Here is a 20,769-nt window from a genome sequence, read left to right on the forward strand (position 1 = left end):
TTTCGGGTGAGATAAATTTTCACCAGAAAAAAATGCCCAAAATAATTTATCAAAATAAATGAGATGGAGATTTTCGATTAAATAGTAGATGTAAATTTTCACAAACGATTCCCCCAAAAAGAAATAAATGAGAACGACGTTAAATCACAAATATGACTCAGATATTTCTTGATATTTAATAATAAGACGGGCTTTACACATGCAACTTTTGTATGAGACTCAATAGCTGATCTTTACGATAAATCCAGACTACGCAACATTTATCAGTTGGCCTAAAATCCCGCTTAATTTCAATTATAAACACTATCCCCCTGTATATATGCGTGTTATGGCAACCCTATTTGTTGCAGAACTCCATCAACATTTGTCAACGTTGATGACGTCAACGGTAATAATGACGATGTTTATAATTATGACGTTTGTTATGCTGCTATTGTGTTTTTGTCAGACGGACGCGCACACACAACTCTTGGCAACAAACATAAATATACAAACACACGCACACACGTACATACATAACCGACCACCATACAAAAAATGTTATTTTTCGCGCGCACACACAAACACACACACACGCAAACTACCATTTTCAACTGCCGAAAAAATAGGGGAAAGGGAAGTTGACTGCACTGCCGGCAGAGAATACAGTAACAATAACAACAAGCAAATACACAAACAACAACCACTACAAACATCATGATGATGACAACCAACCATGATGATGATGACGATGGCTTGTTAAAGCATATAAGAAAACACGTACAATCACTCCTCTCTCTCTCTGCCACCAACCATGCAGTACATTGACAGCGACGCCAACGTCGCTGCTGGGTTAAATGGATGGTTGGTTGTTTGGTATATGGATGGTAAAGGCAAACGTATTAGTGGCCAAGGGCTAGTAGTATAGCAGCAAGCAGCAGTAGTAGGCAGGCAAGCAATAAACATACGGTAAAGAAACGTCGTTTGTTCGTTCGTTAGTTTGTTCGTCGTACGTACGTTCGTTTACCATTGCATTGTGAATATAATATTGTGTGTTGTTATAGAGAGTGAGTGAATTGTATTCTGCTTCTTCTTATTATTATTGTGTTCTTCGTCTTTTTACGGCATTTTGCTTGCCGTGGTGTACTGTGTGTATGCTCTGTTTGTGTGTTTTCAATTCCCTTCTGCTGCTGATGCTTCTTCTTTTTTGTCTCTTCTGCATGTTTTTCCTTGTTATTACCATTGACGCCTCTCACACGACGACGGCATTGCAGCCGACCCGACCGACCAGCCATTGTGTGTATTACAATAGATTTGTGAATATACAAACAACAATACACTGGCTGTACTCCTCTCTGTGTTGTGCATGCCTGCATAAGCAAGCATTGTGTGCTGCAATATCAAAGAAAAAGAAGAAGCAGCAGCAGCAAACAAGAAAAAAAAAAACAATCCCAAGCAAGCACCACAAAAAACCCAAAGAAGAAGTTGTTCCTCTTTTGTAGTCGTAAATTCAATGCGCGCCCTATAATAATACAAAAACCAAACGAAAAAAAGTAAAAAAAATAAACAGAAAAAAGTTTGCTTTCGTGAGGATGTTGGTGTGTGTGTTTTATCTTTTTCCGAAAATAAGAAAAAAAATGAAATGAAAAACAAATGAAGCAGCAGCAGCTACCGTGTGATGTTGTATGATGATGATTTGTTGTGTGTGTGTTTAGTGTGCATAGAAGAAGAAGAATTGTACAGTATAGAAAAATAAGAAAAAGAAGAAGAGTGGTGTGTATTATTATTATTACTGTTTGACATTGTCATCTCCGCTCCTCGGGTTTAGTGCTGGAGATCGTTGGCAAAGAGGCAAATAAAAAAGCATACTTTGTATTATAATACTATGAGGAATGGAAAAAAGTGCAAAAACAACAACACAAAATAATAGAAAAAAGGAACAACAAACAAATGTAATGCAATGATGATGAGAACAAACTTTTTTTATGTGAGTGCCGTGTAGTATAAACGGCGGCGGGTGTGTGTGTTTGTGTATACGTTTGGTTTGGGTGTCGGTCGTCGTCTGCTGTGCAAATTTTTGGAATGTTATGTCTGCTGTTCGGTTTGGTTTTTTTGTCGGTATTCCTTACCTTTTTGTGCCACACTTTTTTTTGGTTACAACGAATTGTGTTTTTTCTGCTTCTTCCCTTGCGTGTGAAATACTAAAATCAAAGTTTGAGTAACAAAAGAAAAAATGCCACAACAACAAGAGATCAAAAGGATATGGAAATAAAAGTTTCTTTTTTATATTTGGGGATTGCCCTTTTCCTTAAGTGTTTAAGTGAGTGTGTGTGCAATAGCATTGGAAGAAAAAATATCTCCACCAGCCAGTAGAAGGAAAAAAAAAAATAAATAAATGAAAAGAAATAAAAGTGCAATCAAACAATTTCCTTCTCCTCCTCACCCAGACCAGACATGCATGGAATAATGTCATCGCCTTCTCACCTATTTTGGATTATTATTAAAAAAAAACTATTGGAATGCATTTTTCCTTTTTTTCAAATTTTTTATTTTCCTTTGCTCTCTGGCCTGTTTTCCCCCCTTGGCATGCCACCACAACAACAAGAACAAACAATTCGTTGACTTTTCTTGTTAGTCACATAACCCCCAGGTTCGTGTTATGAAAGCCAAAACAAAACGAACAAACTTTCACCGGTAAATTCCGGGAACAAAAAAATAAAAAATTGGGAATAAATTTCTTTTCGTTTTGTGGAATTTCCTTGATTTTTTTCAAACACGAATATTATTTAATTTCCCGATTTTTTTGAAAGATTTTTTTCGAAGATTTTGAAATTTGCTAAAAAATACGATAGCGAATTCCATACCAATAACCCAGAAAATATCTTCTAAAGAAAACAATAGGAACAATTTCTTTATTTTTTTTACCCAACCCAGTAAACATTTTTGTGAAAATTTTCGATTTCTTTTATCACTTTTTCTTTTTTCAAAAAAATTTTGAAAAAAATCGATTTTTTATTTCTAAAAATGTTTCTTTATTAGTAATGAAAATAAAGCGAACCAAATTTTCTCTTTCTTCTTGAATTTCTCCATTTGTTACTAATTGACCCAGCAAACTTTTTGTATAATTTTCAAAATTTTTGTGAAAAATATCGATTTTTTATTTCTAAAAATGTGTCTTTATTCCAGATGAAAACAAGTAGAACATACTTTTTTTCTTAAATTTCTCAATTTGTTAATTAGTAACCCAGCAAACTTTTTTGTATAATTTTCTCTATTCTAAATGGAAATACGATGAACCAAAATTTTTCTTTTTTCTTTATTTTTTTCCATTTTTTACTTAATAACCCAGCAAACCTTTTTTGTAAAATTTTCAAAATTTTTGTGAAAATTTTCGATTTTTCTAAAAAAAAGCAATTCTCTATTTTAAATGAAAATAAGGTGAATCAAATTTTCTCTTTTTTCTTGATTTCTTTTTCATTTTCTACTTAATAACCCAGCAACATTTTATAGTTTTCATAATTTTTTTTAAAATTTTTCGATTTTTTATTTCGAAAAATTGTTCTTTATTCTAAATGAAAACAAGTACATTAAACCAATTTTTCTTCCTTTTCTTGAAATTTCGAAATATTTGCTTAGTAACCCAGCAAACTTTTTCAAAAATTTTGTAAAAAAAAACGTTTCTTAATTCTAAATGAAAACAAGTAAAACCTTTTTCTTGGATTTCTCCATTTTTTACTTAGTATCCCATCAAACTTTTTGTACAATTTCCAAAATTTTTGTGAAGTTTTGATTTTTTTTAAAAAAAAGAAATTCGCTATTCTAAATGAAAATAAGGTGAAGCAAATTTTCTTTTTTTCTTTTTCATTTTTTATTTAATAACCCAGCAAACATTTTGTATAATTTTTTAAAAAATGTTTGCAAACTATATTTTTACAACACAGAAACACAATTTCATATATTTTTTTGAAATTTCCACATTTTTCCATTAATAACCCAGCTAACATTTTCAAACTTTTTACAAAAAGGTTTTCATTGTTTTTTTGTTTAATAAAGCAAGCGGATTTTTTGTCAATTAATTTTTCTTGAATTTCCTTTATTTGTATTTGAAATTTTAAAATCTGGATTTTTTACATAAAAGTTATTTGCATAATGGCAACTCTGTTTTTGAACAATACAAATAGATTTTTGTTGAATTTTATTTAAAATCCAGCAAATATTTATTTCTCTGAATTTTCGATTTATTGCAAACCTATTTTCCCTAGGTTCTAGCAGAAACCTAACATATATTAAAAAATAATATATTTTCTGTATGGCAACCCTATTTCCATTTTTATTTCTTTTCTATGTTGATCTATTTCAATATACCATGATAAGAAAATCATAATTTCCCTTATTATTATTTTGATATTCATGTTCATATTTTTCTTGTGTCAAAAAATGATGGCAACCCTGTTTTTCATAATCAATTTGGTGCTAATAAATCTATTTAATTAAACAGTTTACATTTCATATGGATCTTTTCTCAATTTACGTTGATGTTCTTTTTATTTTTTTAACAACGGACACACGGCGTTATACGAGACACTACCTATCTAAACTGTATAATTCTTTTTCTTCTTCTTTTTTCCAATGTCTTTTGACGTTTTAAATTAAATGACGGCTGCTGCTTCACTGTGTTGTTATCATTGAGTGCTTCTTCTTCTTTTGTGCATGGACAGTGGGGAAAGTGTGAGAGTCGTCTATACAGAGTGCAATAATTATTAAATTAAATTTATTTTACAGCATATGCCCGTTTAAAAAAAAATGAAGCAAAAGTGAAATTAGCAACAAATGCTTAATACAAAACTAAAATTGCCTGCAATAAGAAAAAATATCCACAACAAGTGATGAGATAACAAAAATCAATTGTGAGAGAGAGCGAGTGAGCAGCGACGAGAGTAAACAAATAAACTACGCGCGCAAATTACATCAAAATTAAACAAATGCAAAGAACAAAAACGCGTACAAATAAATTAATAACACTTTGAGTGTGTAAAAAAAAACAAATTAAAAATACAACAACAAAAGTTTAACAACCTTTTTTTGTTACCAATGCAAAGGGAAAAGATATTCTTCACCACAATACAATATTTTCCACAAAATTCCAAAACGACTACGACAAAATTGCTAACATTACAGAATACTTCGGAAACACAAGGAAGTACTACAACAACTGATGCGTTCAGCAATGCTAATACAATAAATATTTAATAATAAATTAAGAAAATACATAAAAATACCCGGTTAAAAGTTAACTAATAAATAAATAAAGCAACAAGTGGAAACTTCTTTATAAGAAATAAAAAAAGTTCCATACAAATAAATCTTAGGTTAGATAATTTATTAAATTCAATTGGCCAAATACCCAGAAAAAAACACAAAGTAAAACGAAACAGAAAAAAACATGTCAGAACATAGCGCTTGGGGTCAACGCCAAGCGACTGCTGCCGAGGCTGCCCTATGGTGGCCCGGTGCACTCGCTGCGGCAGCCACACAACACCAACAACAACAACAGCAACAACAACAACAAACCATTGATCAGCAAACTCTTCAACATTATCAGCAACAATTGGTTGCCCAGCAACAACAACAGGCCGCTGCCGCAGCCGCTGCTGTCCAGCAACAACAACAATTGCAACAACAGCAGCAGCAGCAACAGCAGCACCAACAACAAGTTGTCGTCCAACAGAATCAACAGCAAGCCCATCAAAATAATGCCAACACCACTTCCGGTGTTGGCACCCAACAGCTTTTCACATACAAAATGGCCAGTAGTTTTCCCAATCCGGCCACAACGATGGCCCAAGTTGTTGCCACCTCCAATGCAGCCGGTACACCCGCCTACGATTATCGTCTAAATATGGCACAGGCAGCAGCCGCCGCAGCCGTACCCGGTTCACAGTGGTGGTATTCGGCAGCCAATCAGGGACAAATCGATGCCAATACAGCCGCCCAATTGCAACAGCAACAACAACAGCAGCAGCAACAACAACAGCAGCAACAACAACAGCAGCAACAACAACAGCAGCAGCAACAACAGCAGGCGCAACAACAGGCGCAACAGCAGGCACAGCAACAGGCACAACAGCAACAGGCGCATCAGCAGCAGCAACAGCAATTGCAGCAACAACAGCAGGCGCAGCAGCAACAACAACAGAATGCGGTAAGTAAAGATATAACCTATTTATTGTTTCAAATGTTCGTCCTTCTTTCCCCCCCAGCAATCCTTTGTGTTGTTTGAAGATACATTTCCATTCTTTTTTTGTTGTTTGAAGATACATTTCCATTCTGTTTTTTCATCCTTTCTAGTGTGGCATCCTTAAATGTTTCTCTTTTCATGCACTTCTTTCATTTTCATATCAAAACAAAAAAAAAAATCATAATTTGTTTTTTCTTGTTGCGTTTTCATGGACCTCAGGATATAACCTCTAGGAGAAGGTTAGATTTGGGGAGTATATACAGTCGAAATCGCTTATAACGACGGTCGAGGGACCAGCGAAATTTGTCGCTATAAACGATGATATTCGTTACATGCGGACCTAATGTTACTTCCATATGTCGAAGTAACATTAGCCCTAAGGAGGGCAAATTCGAATTAATTCCATAACTCAAAGTTCCATTTCATAAGTCGAAGTTTTTTTTTCGGGATGTCGAAGTTTCGGAATGATGGTTAAATGGCTGTAATTTTGTAATTCAGGCTGTAATTTTGTAATTCAGGCTATATTTTCAATATCGGATCATGTTTTGTTGTAGCACCCATATAAAAGTGCCGTCCGATATTCTGAGATTTCGGCACTTTTTCAAACGAATTGACTGTAATTTGTTATGTATGGGTTCTCATGTGGTAAAAAACCTCCTAACCCAAATTGATCAATATTGGTTCAATTCAACGGTATCCCTCCAATATTAGGTAGATTTGTCACGATTTTCAACCGAATTGCCTGAAATTTGATATTTTGGATTCTCATTGGGTGCCAAATCTTCCTAACAAAAATTATCAATAGTTCCAAAATTCAGGTTAGCCCCCACACAAAGGTAACCTAAGTTATACGGAAATTTTAGGTTTAGCAAAAATTATCAATATTGACTGCAATTTGGTATTTTGGGTTCTCAAATCTTTCTACCAAAAATTATCAACTTTGGTCCATGTTTCAGGTTAGCCCCCATACAAAGGTACCCCAAGTTATTCGGAATTTTTAGGTTTTCAGAGACGTTTTTAAGCCAAATTGTATAATCTCCCTACCAAAAATTATCAATAAAGGTTCAAAATTCAGGTTGGCCCCCATAGAACGGTGCACCTATTATTCGGTATGTTGGTGAGGATTTTCAAGCGAATTTGCTATATTGGGGTCTCATTGGATGTCAAATCTCCCACCCAAATATTATCAACATTGCTCCAAGTTTCAGGTTAGCCCCCATATAGAGGTACCCTAAGTTATTCCGAAGTTTGAGGTTTTCAGAGACGTTTTTCATCCAAATTGACTGTAATTTGATATTTCGGATTCTTATTGGGTGGCAAATTTTGTCACAAAAAATTATCAACATCGGTCCACGTTTTGGTATAGCCCCCATATAAATGTTCCGCCCAATATTCGGAATTATGGTGATTTGTGGCACATTTTTCAGCGAATTCCCTCTAATTAGATATTTTGGTTTTTCGTTCGGTCTCAAATCTTTCCACCTTGAAAATTCAATATTGGTCCAAATTTCAGGCTGTGGGCCCATATTATAGTATCCCAATTATTCATTATTTTGGACACGCTTTTCATCCGAGTAAGCTTTAACTATATGTTTTGGATACTCATTGGATGCCAAATTTTCCTACCAAAAATGCTCAACATCGGTCAACCTTTTCGTATAGCCTCCGCCTGTGGCCCCAATATGCGGTATTTTGAGGTTTTGAGGAACTTTTTTGAACGAATTGCCTCCAATTAGATCTTGGCTTTCCGTTGGGTGTCAAATCATGCCCCTATATAAGATACCCTATATTTTTTTTGGTATTTTGAGGATACAAAGAGATCGGCCCGTGCGGAATTAATGACGTTTATTTATTTTTGTTTGTGATATATAGGTACTCCAAATAAAATTCTGAAAATTGTCATTATCTTTTCTAATTTTAGCGCACATGATGGACTAAGATAATCATAATCTATTTTTTTTTCTTCCAAAATTCACGTGTCAGCCATAGACCTAATTTTTTAACATCGTTTTAAATTTTGTATTGCTTTATGTGTTGGCAGGCTAACAAATTATAGCAATTTACGCACGTACGTGTATGCCGGGTACCTTTTCTCTACCTCCCTTGCCTATATATCTGACATTTTTCGAAACTGTTGTCATATGCGCGCGTAGTTTATCTGGGATTTCACACACACATGCACACGTTTAGAAAATATTTTGCCATAATATACGACTTGGCCTGATAAGCAAGCAGCTGCTGTGGAACACACACCGAGTTGTCACAGTGGTGTGAGTCACTTGAAAAAAAAAAGAAAATGTGAAATTAATTTTGAGGGGAAATTAGGAAGTATTCAACAATGGGAAGCCATTGAAAAGTATTTGGAGAAATGTCCTGGAAGTCCTTATATGAGAAAAATCTATTAAAAATGTAGCCGATTCTCTTCTTATGAGCCGATCAATAAAGGCATCTTGGCTATTCCACTCGGTGTTCTGATCTGTAAATAGTACATGCATATTGCAACGTATCATCACATTTATGGGTCCAATTGAACAAATACTCAGTCTACATGTTATAGTACCTCCATTATTCGGTATTTTGGTACCGTTTTTCATCCGAGTGAATTTTATTTCTACATTTTGGTTTCTCATTGAATGGCAAACATTCCCACCAAAAATCAGCAACATCGGTCCACGTTTTAGTATAGCCCCCGTATGCCTGTGGCCCCCAATATGCGGAATTTTGAGTTTTTGAGGCTCCGAATTGACTGTAATTTAATATTTTGGATTCTTAATGGGTGGCAAATCTTGTCACTAAAAATTATCAATATCGGTCCACGTTTTGGTATAGCCCCCATACACCTATATCCCCCAATATTCGGTATTTTAAGGTTTTCTGATACGTTTTTCAATCGAATTGGCTCTAATTAGAATATGATCAATAGGCTGGACATAGTGGCCTAATATATTTTATAGTGCGAAAAATTTCCGATTTAACGTACCATCCGGGTTCGGGCCAATTGTATAGTAGTTCTATAATTTTAATATCAGTAATTTTTAAGTTCACTTGTATTGCCATCCGATTATGGTTACAAAATTAATTTATAATCCTCTAAGTAGGTTATAAACTTCTTTTGGGTCTTCCTTTGGTCCACCTTTTCCCATTAAATCTCCTGTTGAAATTTAAAATAAATAATAATTAAGCCACTTCGTTGATGGACAATTGTCATCAAGAAGTGTACCACACCGTTTTTTTTTCTTTATACCTACTAGCCAATTTGAATGTGCAAAGAACGTGGCACCACGAACAGTGCTGATAAGGAAAAAGCTAGAATAAAAAGCATGTGGTTCAATTTTTTCTTGTTGTTGTTGTTCACGTTTGGCGCTTTATCATTACCACTGAGCCATGTGCTGTGTTTCCATATGAATTTGCTTGGTACTTTTTTATTTGTGGTGGTCGTTGTTTGTGGTTTTATTTGTTGTGATGACATGTGTGGTATTTGCTTTTTTAATGCTGTCACCACCAGCTAACTACCACCTCCCCACATTGAAGCAACAATTCTGCTGCCTGGTAAATTATAATTTCAAACATGTTTCTTGAAACACTGATTGATGATTGATTTATGTTGGGATGTGGGGACACATTCGTAACAAGTAGTGTTTTTTTTTTTTTTTTTTGGAAGGAATTAATTTGCTTGATATGGTGTGTTCTATTGATCAACAATTTGGTTGTTTATGGGCTGGCTGGCTGCCTTCCCTCTGTAAAATAAAAACCTTATTAAATTAAATCGTTCAATTTTTTACTCATATTGTTTGTTTTCATACAGATGTAGTTCTTTTATGGTCTATATAATCGGTCCAGGATAGCCTCCATAAACACAATAAAAAAGTTGCTCATTGGCTGTCAAATCTTCCTACCAAAAATGATCAACATTGGTTCAAGTTTCAGGTTAACTCCCATACAAAGGAACTCTGAGTTATTTGGAATTTTGAGGTTTTCGGAGATGTTTTTAAGCAAAATTGACTATCATTTGATATTTTGTATTCTCATGGGCTGGCAAATCTTCCTACCTAAAATTATCAATATAGGTCCAAAATTCAGGTTGGCCCCCATACAAAGGTACCCCTATTATTCGGAATTTTGGTGAGGATTTTCCAGCGAATTGACTGTAATTTGGTATTTTGGAATCTCATTGGGTGGCAAATAAGCCTACCAGTATTGGTGCAAAATTCAGGGTGGGTGACAAAGGTACCCTAAGTTATTCGAAAATTTGAGGTTTTCAGACATGTTTTTCAACCGAATTGTCTATTATTTGGTATTTTAAGTTCTCATTGGGTAGAAAATCTGGATAGCAAAAATGATCAATATTGGTCCATGTTTTAGGATGGCCCGCCCATATTATAGTATCCCCATTATTCGATATTTTGGGCCGTTTTACATCCAAGTAAGCTTTAACTATATTTTTGGGTACTCATTGGATGCCGAATTTTCCTACCAAAAATTCTTAACATCTGTCAATCGGTCTTCGTACGCCTGGGGCCCCTAATATGCGGTATTTTGAGGTTTTGAGACTCGTTTTTCATTCGAATTGGCTGTAATTTAATATTTTGGATTCTCATTGGGTAGCAAATCTTATCAATATCGGTCCACGTTTTGGTATAACCCCCATACACCCAATATTTGGTATTTTGAGGTTTTGAGACTCGTTTTTTATTCGAATTGGCTGCACCAAAAATTATCAATCGGTACACCCATTATTGGGTATTTTGAGTCCTATTTTCATCCGAGGAGGCTTTAATTCCATATTTTGAGTTCCCTTTGGGTTTGCCACCCTTGCCATCAACAATTATCAATATCGGTTCACGTTTTGGTATAGACCTCATATGCTTGTACTCCTCAATATTCGGTATTTTGAGATTTTCAGACACGTCTTTATATCATTTGGCTCTGATTAGATATTTTGGTTTTCCGTTGGGTAGTAAAACTTCCCATCTTCAATATATGTCCAAATTTAAGGATAGCATCTAAAATAAAATAAAGGCAATATTATCAAAAAGTAACGCCGCATATTTGGTAGTAGCACAATAACTTACCATAATTGATATGAAAAGATTTACCATCTACGTGCTATGTTCTTCGAAACTTTTTACGTTTTTGATAATTTTCACCTGGGTTGAATTCTTATTAAACTGCAGAGAACAAAGAACTCACCCATGATTGATATAAAAAGACTTGCTTCCCTAGCCCTCTCATTGCTAAGTTGGAGAATAGGACATCTCTGTTGAATCGATATGGATTTTCCTTCAACTTTCTAAATTCGAGACGTTTTCATCTGGGAAGGCCAGACATACGCCAATAACTCACTTATAATTGACATGAAAAGACATGCCCCCAACTTGATATGGTCGATTGAAATGCAACTCCTCTGCCCCATACTTGCTAAGGCCCAGACTTCTCACCTAAGGTGACCATGTGACCTCTTATAAATTAATAAGGATCTGTCTGTGTTCAGATATACAACCTTTAGAAAGTTTCACGTAGAAATATGTTATTGATTTCTAATTGTGGATATCTGAAAAGAAGAAAATTGCATTGAGTAACTATGTTTTACTATTACCACGATAACTTACTCATAATTGCCCTCTATTTGCTGCTTTTCATCTGGGGAGATATCTTAAAAAACGGCATATTTAGTTCCTTGGTCCTTTACTTTTCAATCCATTGTATAACATCATTTACAACATTCTTTGGTTTTATTCAACGTTTCATTGCATAGAATTTCATTGTTATGCATTTCTTGTTAAATTTTTAATTCAATTATATCTATTTTACAAAAATTCCTCCGTCTATAAATTTTTCATCCTTGCAATTGCACAAATTTAATTAAAATTATGCTTTAATGTCATTGATTGCCTACTTGGGACCTGCTTGCTTCAGCAAGCTTCTTGTTTAAAGAGAAAAATCATCAATCACACATTTGCATGCCAGATCTCAAATGTCATTGCAGTTAAGTAAGCCCTTCATCCATATTCACTTGTCTTCTCTTTTGCAAACACGAGAGAGTGAGAGAGATTACACCTGTGTTTATCATATTGGGGATAGATGTGGCCAAACTGCATAATGACGGACGTTCGTTCCCTTTGATATTTATCTCCCTCTCCCTTATGACGCGAGAGTTAATGATAATGACAAGGACCGGCAAAAATGTGTGTTCTCCGAGTGAAATGCAAATTATCTCACAACGTCGTCAATGTTATTTCCAATTGCAAAACAAAACATATGGGGGTAATATGGAGGAAGAGAGAGAGAGTAATATTTATGATGATGGCATAGAAGGAAATTCATGATTATACCGGCAAAATAAACATCAATTGTCTGTCGCACCTATTATATTATGCATGATATAGATATGCGTGTATGTTGTGTGTTTGTTTTTAGTTCATTGTTCCTTTTTTGTTGTTGATGAGGGTTATGGCTGGCAGTGGTGTTGAGAAGCCGTCAAAACATAAAACGTCATACTTTTCTTTACTTTTTATGTGTGTCGACTGAACGAACAAATGAGTTGGTGGTGATACGATTTTTTTTGTTTGCTTGTTTTTGTTGTCTTGGGAAATTCTTTTCCTTTTTCTCCTTTAACAAAGCAAAGTGTACATAAAAAGAAATACGTACATAAAAATGATGTCAAAAAACCACTCAAAAAGCACAGCACAACAACAATAGCAACGACCTACACAGACAGATATAATAACATAAAAAGAGGCAACGACAGACTACTTTGCTGCTGCTACTACTATTGCCACCAAACATCATCATCGTCAGCATTTGTCGAATATTCATACCCAAACATATGAAGGCGACAGCGTCGGCGGCGGCGACATTGCAAAAGCCAGGCGGCATATTATTATTATTGTTGTTAATGTGATTTTACTGTGAGGAGTAGACGAGTAGTGTAAAATTATGTTTATTTTTGTTGTTGTTGATTTTTCCTTTTATTTTTTCGTTTTTTGTTTACTTTGATTGTTACTGCTATTGTTGTTATCACCACATCACTGGGTTACCAATGGAAATGACATTGACATTGAATCAAATAATACTACTAAAATAGTATAACAACAGCGAAAAGAAAAACTTTTGTATTTTATTTATAATTTTTGTATAGTGTATGTATGTGTGTATATATGTTTGTGAAATATGCTGTAGGCAGCAGAGTTAGGTTAGGATAGGTAGGGTATTATGCATATAAAATTTAATATCAACAGCAAAAAACAACAAGTGGGGTAAAAACACATAATAAAATAATTACATATTCTTTATATACCCCAACATACATACTCGTGTAAATACATAGATTCATGGTGTTGTTGTTGTTGGTTGTATTGCAACAATAAAATAATATCAATTCACATTTAGTACTACGGCACACATAGTGGGGAATATTTGATTTGTTGTGATTGTTATTGTTTTGGGGGGTTGGTGGATTGCGCTCTTCAATAATACCGGTAGTTACAGTTTTCTTTTTTTTTTTTTGCTTATTAGAATTTGTTCATGTGAGAGAGAGGGTGGATGGATGACAGCTAACCACCAAATCATTCAGTTAGCGTGGTTTTATATTTGTCGGGATCGGGATCGGTGTTGAGAGTTTCTCTCTCTTGAGAGAGTAATTAGAGTTGCGCTATTTTTAATTTTTTAACAAGCGTACTTTTTGTTCACAAAAGGTACGAATTGACATAAACGTACCAAAACAAAAATTATATTTTTTATTATTCGTGGATACATTTACGCTTAAATTATAACATATATTATTTATGCAAACAACTGGTATAAATATTGGCCAATATTTCTCGATAATTATGATTTATTATCATTTGAAGTAGAATTTTAGGTACCTTTTCGTACTTTTTTTGTTCCTACCTGTGGTAATGTTTTCCAACACAATTCACAATTTACCACTGAGAGAGAGACTCTCAACACCGATCCCGATCCCGGCAAATATAAAACCACGCTTATTGTAACGTAACTAGCCCCTTCATGACATTATGCACATTTACCGTTCAAATAATCTATGACAATAACACGTGTTTTTATCTGACCCCACCCCACCACGCTCTCACTCTTTCTCATCATAACATTGATCTCCTGTGCTGCTACTTCTTCTCATTGAGTGAGTGAGTACATGCCATTTGTTGTTATTCTTCTTCTATCACAGGTGTAATTACTGTTCATAGGCGGCAAAAATGGCGCCAAATTTAAACAATAGGCTGTGAATTATCAAGGGAAGAGTTTGCACAACATTATTTTATAATTAAAATAATTTTTTAAATAAAATGAAAATTCAAAGCATAATTTCGCGCCAATTTTACATACATAAAACAAATGAAGGCGCTGATCACAAGTAGAAGTGTGTGAGAGAAATTGCTAAAAGAGACTAATGACAATCCATCGTTTTAACAAATCCATCATCATAGAAAAATTATTTCAAAAAAATTCCAGGCTACGCCTCAAAAATGGCTCTGGAAAATTATTTAAAAAATTTCAAATCCTGGAAAATATATTTAACAAATTCACAAACCTGGAGCAATTATTTTAAAAAATCCACACACTTGGCAATATTAATAAAAAAAAATCGACGCACCTGAAAAAAAAAACTATTTCAAAAAATTCACGCATCTGGAAAAAATATTTAAAAAATTCCATGAATTATTCAGGGACCGAAAATAACAGTTATTTTTTAAAATGCGAACAAAAAAATCTTCATGTTAGAGACATGGGATACCAACAGTGTCATATACCAATAGATTCGTATTGAGGAGCCCATTAAGGATATTGAGTCAATCAATTATTTTAAAAATAACCAAGCCCTCAAAAAATTATGTTAAGGATTATTTTTTAACGGAAAAAATAAAAAATTGCCTTTATATGTTAAAATTGATTTAAAAAATTTTTTCCGGCCAAAAATAAAATTTTTTAAATTTTCAAAAAAATTTTTTTAAAACAAGCCTCTTCTATGACCCTCAAAAATTATTTAAAAAAATCACGGCTCTCAAAAATTTATTTTAAAAAATTCATGTTTTTATATGACCCTCAAATAAATTAAAAAATGCACACGCCTCTTATACGGTCATAAAAAAAATTGTTTGAAGTCTCCAAGCCTCTTATATGGATCTCAAAAAAATTATTGAAAAAATCTGCCCACCTCTTTTATGGCCTTCAAAAAATTATTTTAAAAAATATGAAACTGAAAAAATATTTAAAATCTCAAATTAAAAAAAATCCCTGCCTCTATAAATGGCTAGGAATTTTTTTTAAATCATCTACGCCTCTTATATGAACCCCAAGAAAATATTCGAAAAATACACGCCAAAAAATCCACCTCAAAAAAATTATTAAAAAATTCCTAATTTTTGTACCCTTATATCAGAGGCATTCTTTAACCGGCATGCATGCACGTGTTGGAATTATTTTCGAACAATTTAATAAAACTCATTTTTATTACATATTATCAAACTTTCACCCTGCTGCTAGTCAGTCACACAAAACACACACACCCACCCACCTGTTATAAATATCTTACAATGCGGACACACACACTCACACAAACATAATAATCCCAATGCATAACTTTGCTCAAATGCCTCTATCGCGTGCTATATATGTAAATATTTACATATGTACATTTTTATAGAAATTCTATGGAATTTGATCAACAACTTGTTGTTGTTATTATTGTTGTCTACATATGACAAAAAAAATATATATTTCACCATACAACAATGAACACCCTACCCATGTGCCAAATGGCTGGTTGGTTGGGGGTGTGGGGCGAATTTTATATGTTATCGCAATTATAGAATTACTCACATTGTGGTGTCACAGCCAAGCATTTGAATATCCGCATTGAATTTATGTGTGTGTGTGCACACTCTCGTATATGTACTTTGACGTTTAACGTTAACTTGTTTTTTTTTCTTCTTCTCTAACTCTAACACTCATCATCATGTGAGAGTAATTTTGGCGCCAAAATATATTTCTGTTACCTTAATGGCATTTTGCTGCTAATTGAGTTTTTAGGTGCAAAACATTGCGAATGTTTTGACATGTTTGCGAATTGTGATAAATGTCAATAGGGGGAGAGGAAATTGATGGTAATTCGTATAAGGTTTATTAATTTATGCTTCTTTTTTATTTCCGTAATTACACCATATGATGCGCGCGTGCTCTTTTTTTTCGGTTTATTCGTTACTGCGCGTGCTCTTTGTGATGTGATGAGAGAATAGGGATTTATAGATCAATTTACAGCCCTGTTATAGAGTGTAGGGTTCTATGTGATTGATTTAAAGAAAAAACTAATTGTACTGTAAAATAAATGTAATTATGCACATTAAAGGCGTTTGGGATGTCCCAAAACGTATTTGGCCTTTTATTTAACATATTTCCACTTATTTTTTGTTAAATTAATTTAAATGACAGGTCATTGACTTGTCACAATATCTATGAATGAACGAACGAACGGCTGTTTTGCATACATGTTTGCCTACATTTTTAAATTCCTCTGTGTTTACGGCGATAAACGTTCTTATTTTTTTTTGCACTTTGCCTAATTCAACAACAACAACAACAGAAAATCCCTCAAAGCAAAATACGACGATAAATAAAGAATTTATTTTATTATTATTTTTTTGAATTAAATGTAAATTAGCAAGCAGAGACACGTTCATTCTCCATTTCAAATGTATCAAAAAAACTACAAGACATTTTTAGAAAAAAAAAAAAAACATCCAAATACCAAGAACTTGTTTTTGCCGCCACTAAAACGAATTATGATAATGGTTTTGAGTAAAAAAATACCAGGCATTTTATTTTAATCTCATTTTTGTTGTTGTTTTCTCGTTGTCGTAAGTAATTTATAACTTTCACTTCATTTGGTAGTATAAAAACAGGCAACAAACTAAAAAAAGTACCGGCAAAGAGAGAGACGGACAACAAATGACTTGACTAGGGAATGTTCAGATGATGATGAAAATTGACCTAATTTCACCGAGTTTTCTGTGTTTTCTCTATTTTTTTTTTTTTTTTTTTTTTTGTTGTCGGAATTTGTAATATTACAACAGAGTTGCATGAAAATAAGATTGAAATAATAATGGATTGTTAAAGAATTATTTGCAAATTTAAATAGGAAACTTCTCTTGCTATTTTACAAAAAAAAAAAAAAAAAAAAAAAAAAAAAAAAAAAAAAAAAATGGAACCTGTTTTCGGTTTTTTGTGAACCGGTTTTCGGGTTTTTGTGAACTGGTTCACGGTTACATATATAGTTTAATGTTATTACTATGGTTAAAAAAAACGTGGTTTTTGGATTTTTATGATCCGGTATTTTGAATTCCCTGAACCGGTTATTTAAAAGAAACCAATTCAGTTAATAATTACTGAAAAGTTTTACCTTTAAAAAATCGTTAAACAAGTTTCTTGTCAACCGGTTAAATAGACAAAATTTCTTGCTATTTTACAAAAAAAAAGATTTTCGGTTTTTTGTGAACCGGTTTTCGGTTTTTGTGAACCGGTTTACGGTTACATATATGTTTTAATGTTATTACTATTGTTTAAAAAAAATCAACCGTGGTTTTTGGATTTTTTACGAACCGGTTTTTTGAAATTAGCGAACCGGTTATTTACAAAAAAAAAACAATTCAGTCAATAATCATTTCTAAAAAGTTTTAACTTAAAAAAAAAACGCTTAAAATGTTTCTTGTCAACATTTTTTGATATTTTATATAAAAAATTGAACCGGTTTTCGGGTTTTTATGAACCGTTTCACGGTTACATATAGGGTTTAATGTTATTACTATTGTTAAAAAAAATCCATTGGATTTTTTATGAACCGGTTTTTTGAATTTCGTAAACCTGTTTTTTTAAAGAAACAATTCCGTCAATATTCATTACTAAAAAGAGTTTTACCTTTAAAAAACCCGCTAGAAATCACTTCATATAGAAATGAAGACGTGATTTTGTATTTTTGAGAACCGGTTTCTATGTTCATTAATCGGTTTTCCGGTTTCAATGTCTATTAATATTATTCTTTACTTTTGCAATCAATAATCGTTTTTAACGAGTTTTCATGGTTTTAATGCAGGTTATAGTGTTTTTTTTCGAACCGGTTACTTGGTTACTTTTTTAAAGTATGCGTATTAAGATAAATTTTGATTTATTAACTTTTTGCATATTTGTTTCTAAGGCGATTTAGCGTATTTGTTTTAGATTTTGGTGATTTTTCGAACCGGTTACTTGGCTGCTTTTTAAAAGTATATGTATAAAGATAAAATTTGATATATTAACTGCTTGCATATTCGCTTCTAATGCGATTTAGCGTTTTTTTTCTTGAGATTTTGATGATTTTTCGAACCGGTTACTTGGTTACTTTTTAAAAGAATGCGTATTTTTTTTTTTTAATTTTAATCATTAATTTTTTTCTAATGAGCTTTTTGCGCTTTCAATGTCATTTATATGACTTATATCAACCGGTTAACCGATTACTTTTTAAAATCGTGTATACTTTTGATACATTTGACATGGTTTTGTTTTATAGATCACTTTCTAAGTGATAAAATTTATTAATTAGCTTTTGCTACAAATAATCGTTTCTAATACGATATATCGAGTTTTTAAGGATCATTTATATAGTATTATTAACCGGTTACCCGGTTACTTTTTAAAATCTTTGATATTAAGTGACATTTTGTTCTATATATTAAATCTCAAATAAATGTATGCAACATTTCTTAATTTTTTAGAACCGGTTACATAATTTGTGAACCGGTTTTTGGTATTAAAATTCGGGGTTTTCAAATTTTTTTAAATTCTAATGAGTTTTAACGCTTTTACAATACATTTATATAGCTTGTATCAACCGGTTAATCGGTTACTTTTTAAATAAATTCCTGCTGATATAAATTTCGAATAATTAATGATTTATTTATTCGTTTTTAATGCTATTTATGCTAATAAATTTATGGATTTTACGTTTTATTTTCGAAATATTGCTTTTCAGAAAAAAAAGAATTTCCGGTTTTTTAAATAATTTTTCCTCCAAAATTCATTTCAAATCATTTTCGTTTATCTCCTACCATTTTGGCCTTCAATTTATTTACCCTTAATTGGGTATTCTTGAGAAACCTCAATCTTTTTTTTTTTTTTTTTTTTTTGGGAAACTCACTCAACCAGAAATGCCAACATTTTAATTCCAAATTGTTTTTTTTTGTTTCTTGGGTTTCTTGATTCGAAAAAAAGGCAAACAATATATATTAACGTGTTTGATATTTTTCGGCCAGTATTGTAGTTTGGCCAGAACCTACCAAATATTAAATCAGAGAAATGTGGATTTTCTTCAATTCTTCTGATGCGGTGGTGTGGTGTACGTACTGCATGTATAATAATATCCGTTCGTCTGTCCCGATGGTCGTTCGGTCGATGATGGTTTGTCGTCCATCCATTAAAGAAACCAAAATCCAACAACAAAAAACATTTGTCTTGGTTTAATATCCATCCAATCTCGCCCCTTCCCTATCCTCCCTTTGCTGCTATACATTTCCTGCTCTTAATGCCATCCATCCATTCAACCATTCTGGTGGCGTTTTGTGGTTAGTGGTGGTGGTGTTGTTGGGCCCGACAGACAGCGCGCGGTAGATGTTGAAGCAACAACACGAAGAAAAAAAAACCTAACTTGCTTGATGTCTTCCTGCCAGGTTTTGTAGGCTACTCTGCTTGCTGGCTTGCTCGCTTGGTTGGTTGGTTAGTAGTTTGGCTGGCTGGCATGGCTTGAAATACCTGGCTTCGAATATTTCATATTCAAAAAGTTCGTTGACCAAAAACCGAATTATAAATTCTACGTTTTTTATTTCGAAAAAAAAAACAAAATATTTAATAAAATTAAAAATTATGTACAACACTCACACACACTCGCGCAGAGAGACTATCTCTTATAAAATATGAGAATTTAAAATTAAATTTCAAAATTCTTTTTAAATATTTATTTTATTACTTTTATTAAATGTTTTGGAATTTTGTGATTCTTTGTGTGGAATTTTTTTAAAGATTTTTTTTTTTAATTAAAAATTCATATTTATTTTTAATATGCCTATAAATTTTCAATCGAAATTAGTAAACCAAGAATTTTTATTAAGGGGGGAGCCGGTTACATACAACATGAATAAATAGTCTAATTTGAGGGGGGTCAAAATGAATAAATAACCTAATTTGAGGGGCCAAAATTAATTTGAGGATATTTTTTGAGGTTATTGTTAACAAAAAATGTATTTCGATAATCGACATCTTTTCAATTGTTATCGATTTTTTTTTTCGATTACTGCCGAATTTTTTTTTCGATTGTTATCGAAATTTTTTTTCAATTATTATCGAAAAATTATTCTTTTCGATTATTATCGACAAACTTTTTTTCGATTATTATCGAAAATTTATATTTTCGATTGGTAACGAAAATTTATTTTTTCGTTTAGTATCGAATATTTATATTTTTGATTAGTATCGAAAATTTATATCTCGAATAGTATCGAAAATTTATATTT

General features: G+C 32.8%; 3 protein-coding genes across 4 annotated transcripts in view; 1 reads left to right on the plus strand and 2 right to left on the minus strand.

Moving 5' to 3' along the window:
- The window catches only part of LOC133332524 (26S proteasome regulatory subunit 8), a 272,100-nt gene that overhangs the window by 69,564 nt on the left and 181,767 nt on the right, over window positions 1-20,769 (minus strand). The window lies entirely within an intron of this gene.
- The window catches only part of LOC133332523 (high mobility group protein DSP1), a 55,983-nt gene that overhangs the window by 17,906 nt on the left and 17,308 nt on the right, over window positions 1-20,769 (plus strand). The window contains exon 2 of one of the 2 annotated variants that reach the window (XM_061540924.1): window positions 5,561-6,181. In XM_061540924.1, the coding sequence (XP_061396908.1) occupies window positions 5,561-6,181 (621 nt within the window). Of the gene's footprint in view, window positions 1-5,414; window positions 6,182-20,769 lie in introns of those variants that run through there. The other variant, XM_061540923.1, reaches the window with a different exon arrangement.
- The window catches only part of LOC133332525 (farnesol dehydrogenase-like), a 428,435-nt gene continuing 425,132 nt past the window's right edge, over window positions 17,467-20,769 (minus strand). Inside the window, exon 3 of the mRNA XM_061540929.1 lies at window positions 17,467-17,482. The gene's annotated coding sequence lies outside the window, so the exon portion shown is untranslated. The remainder of the gene's footprint in view (window positions 17,483-20,769) is intronic.

This window comes from Musca vetustissima, unplaced genomic scaffold, assembly GCF_032173495.1.
Source record: "Musca vetustissima isolate MV318-11 ecotype Yass unplaced genomic scaffold, APGP_CSIRO_Mvet_v1 utg21637, whole genome shotgun sequence".
Lineage (NCBI taxonomy): Eukaryota > Metazoa > Arthropoda > Insecta > Diptera > Muscidae > Musca > Musca vetustissima.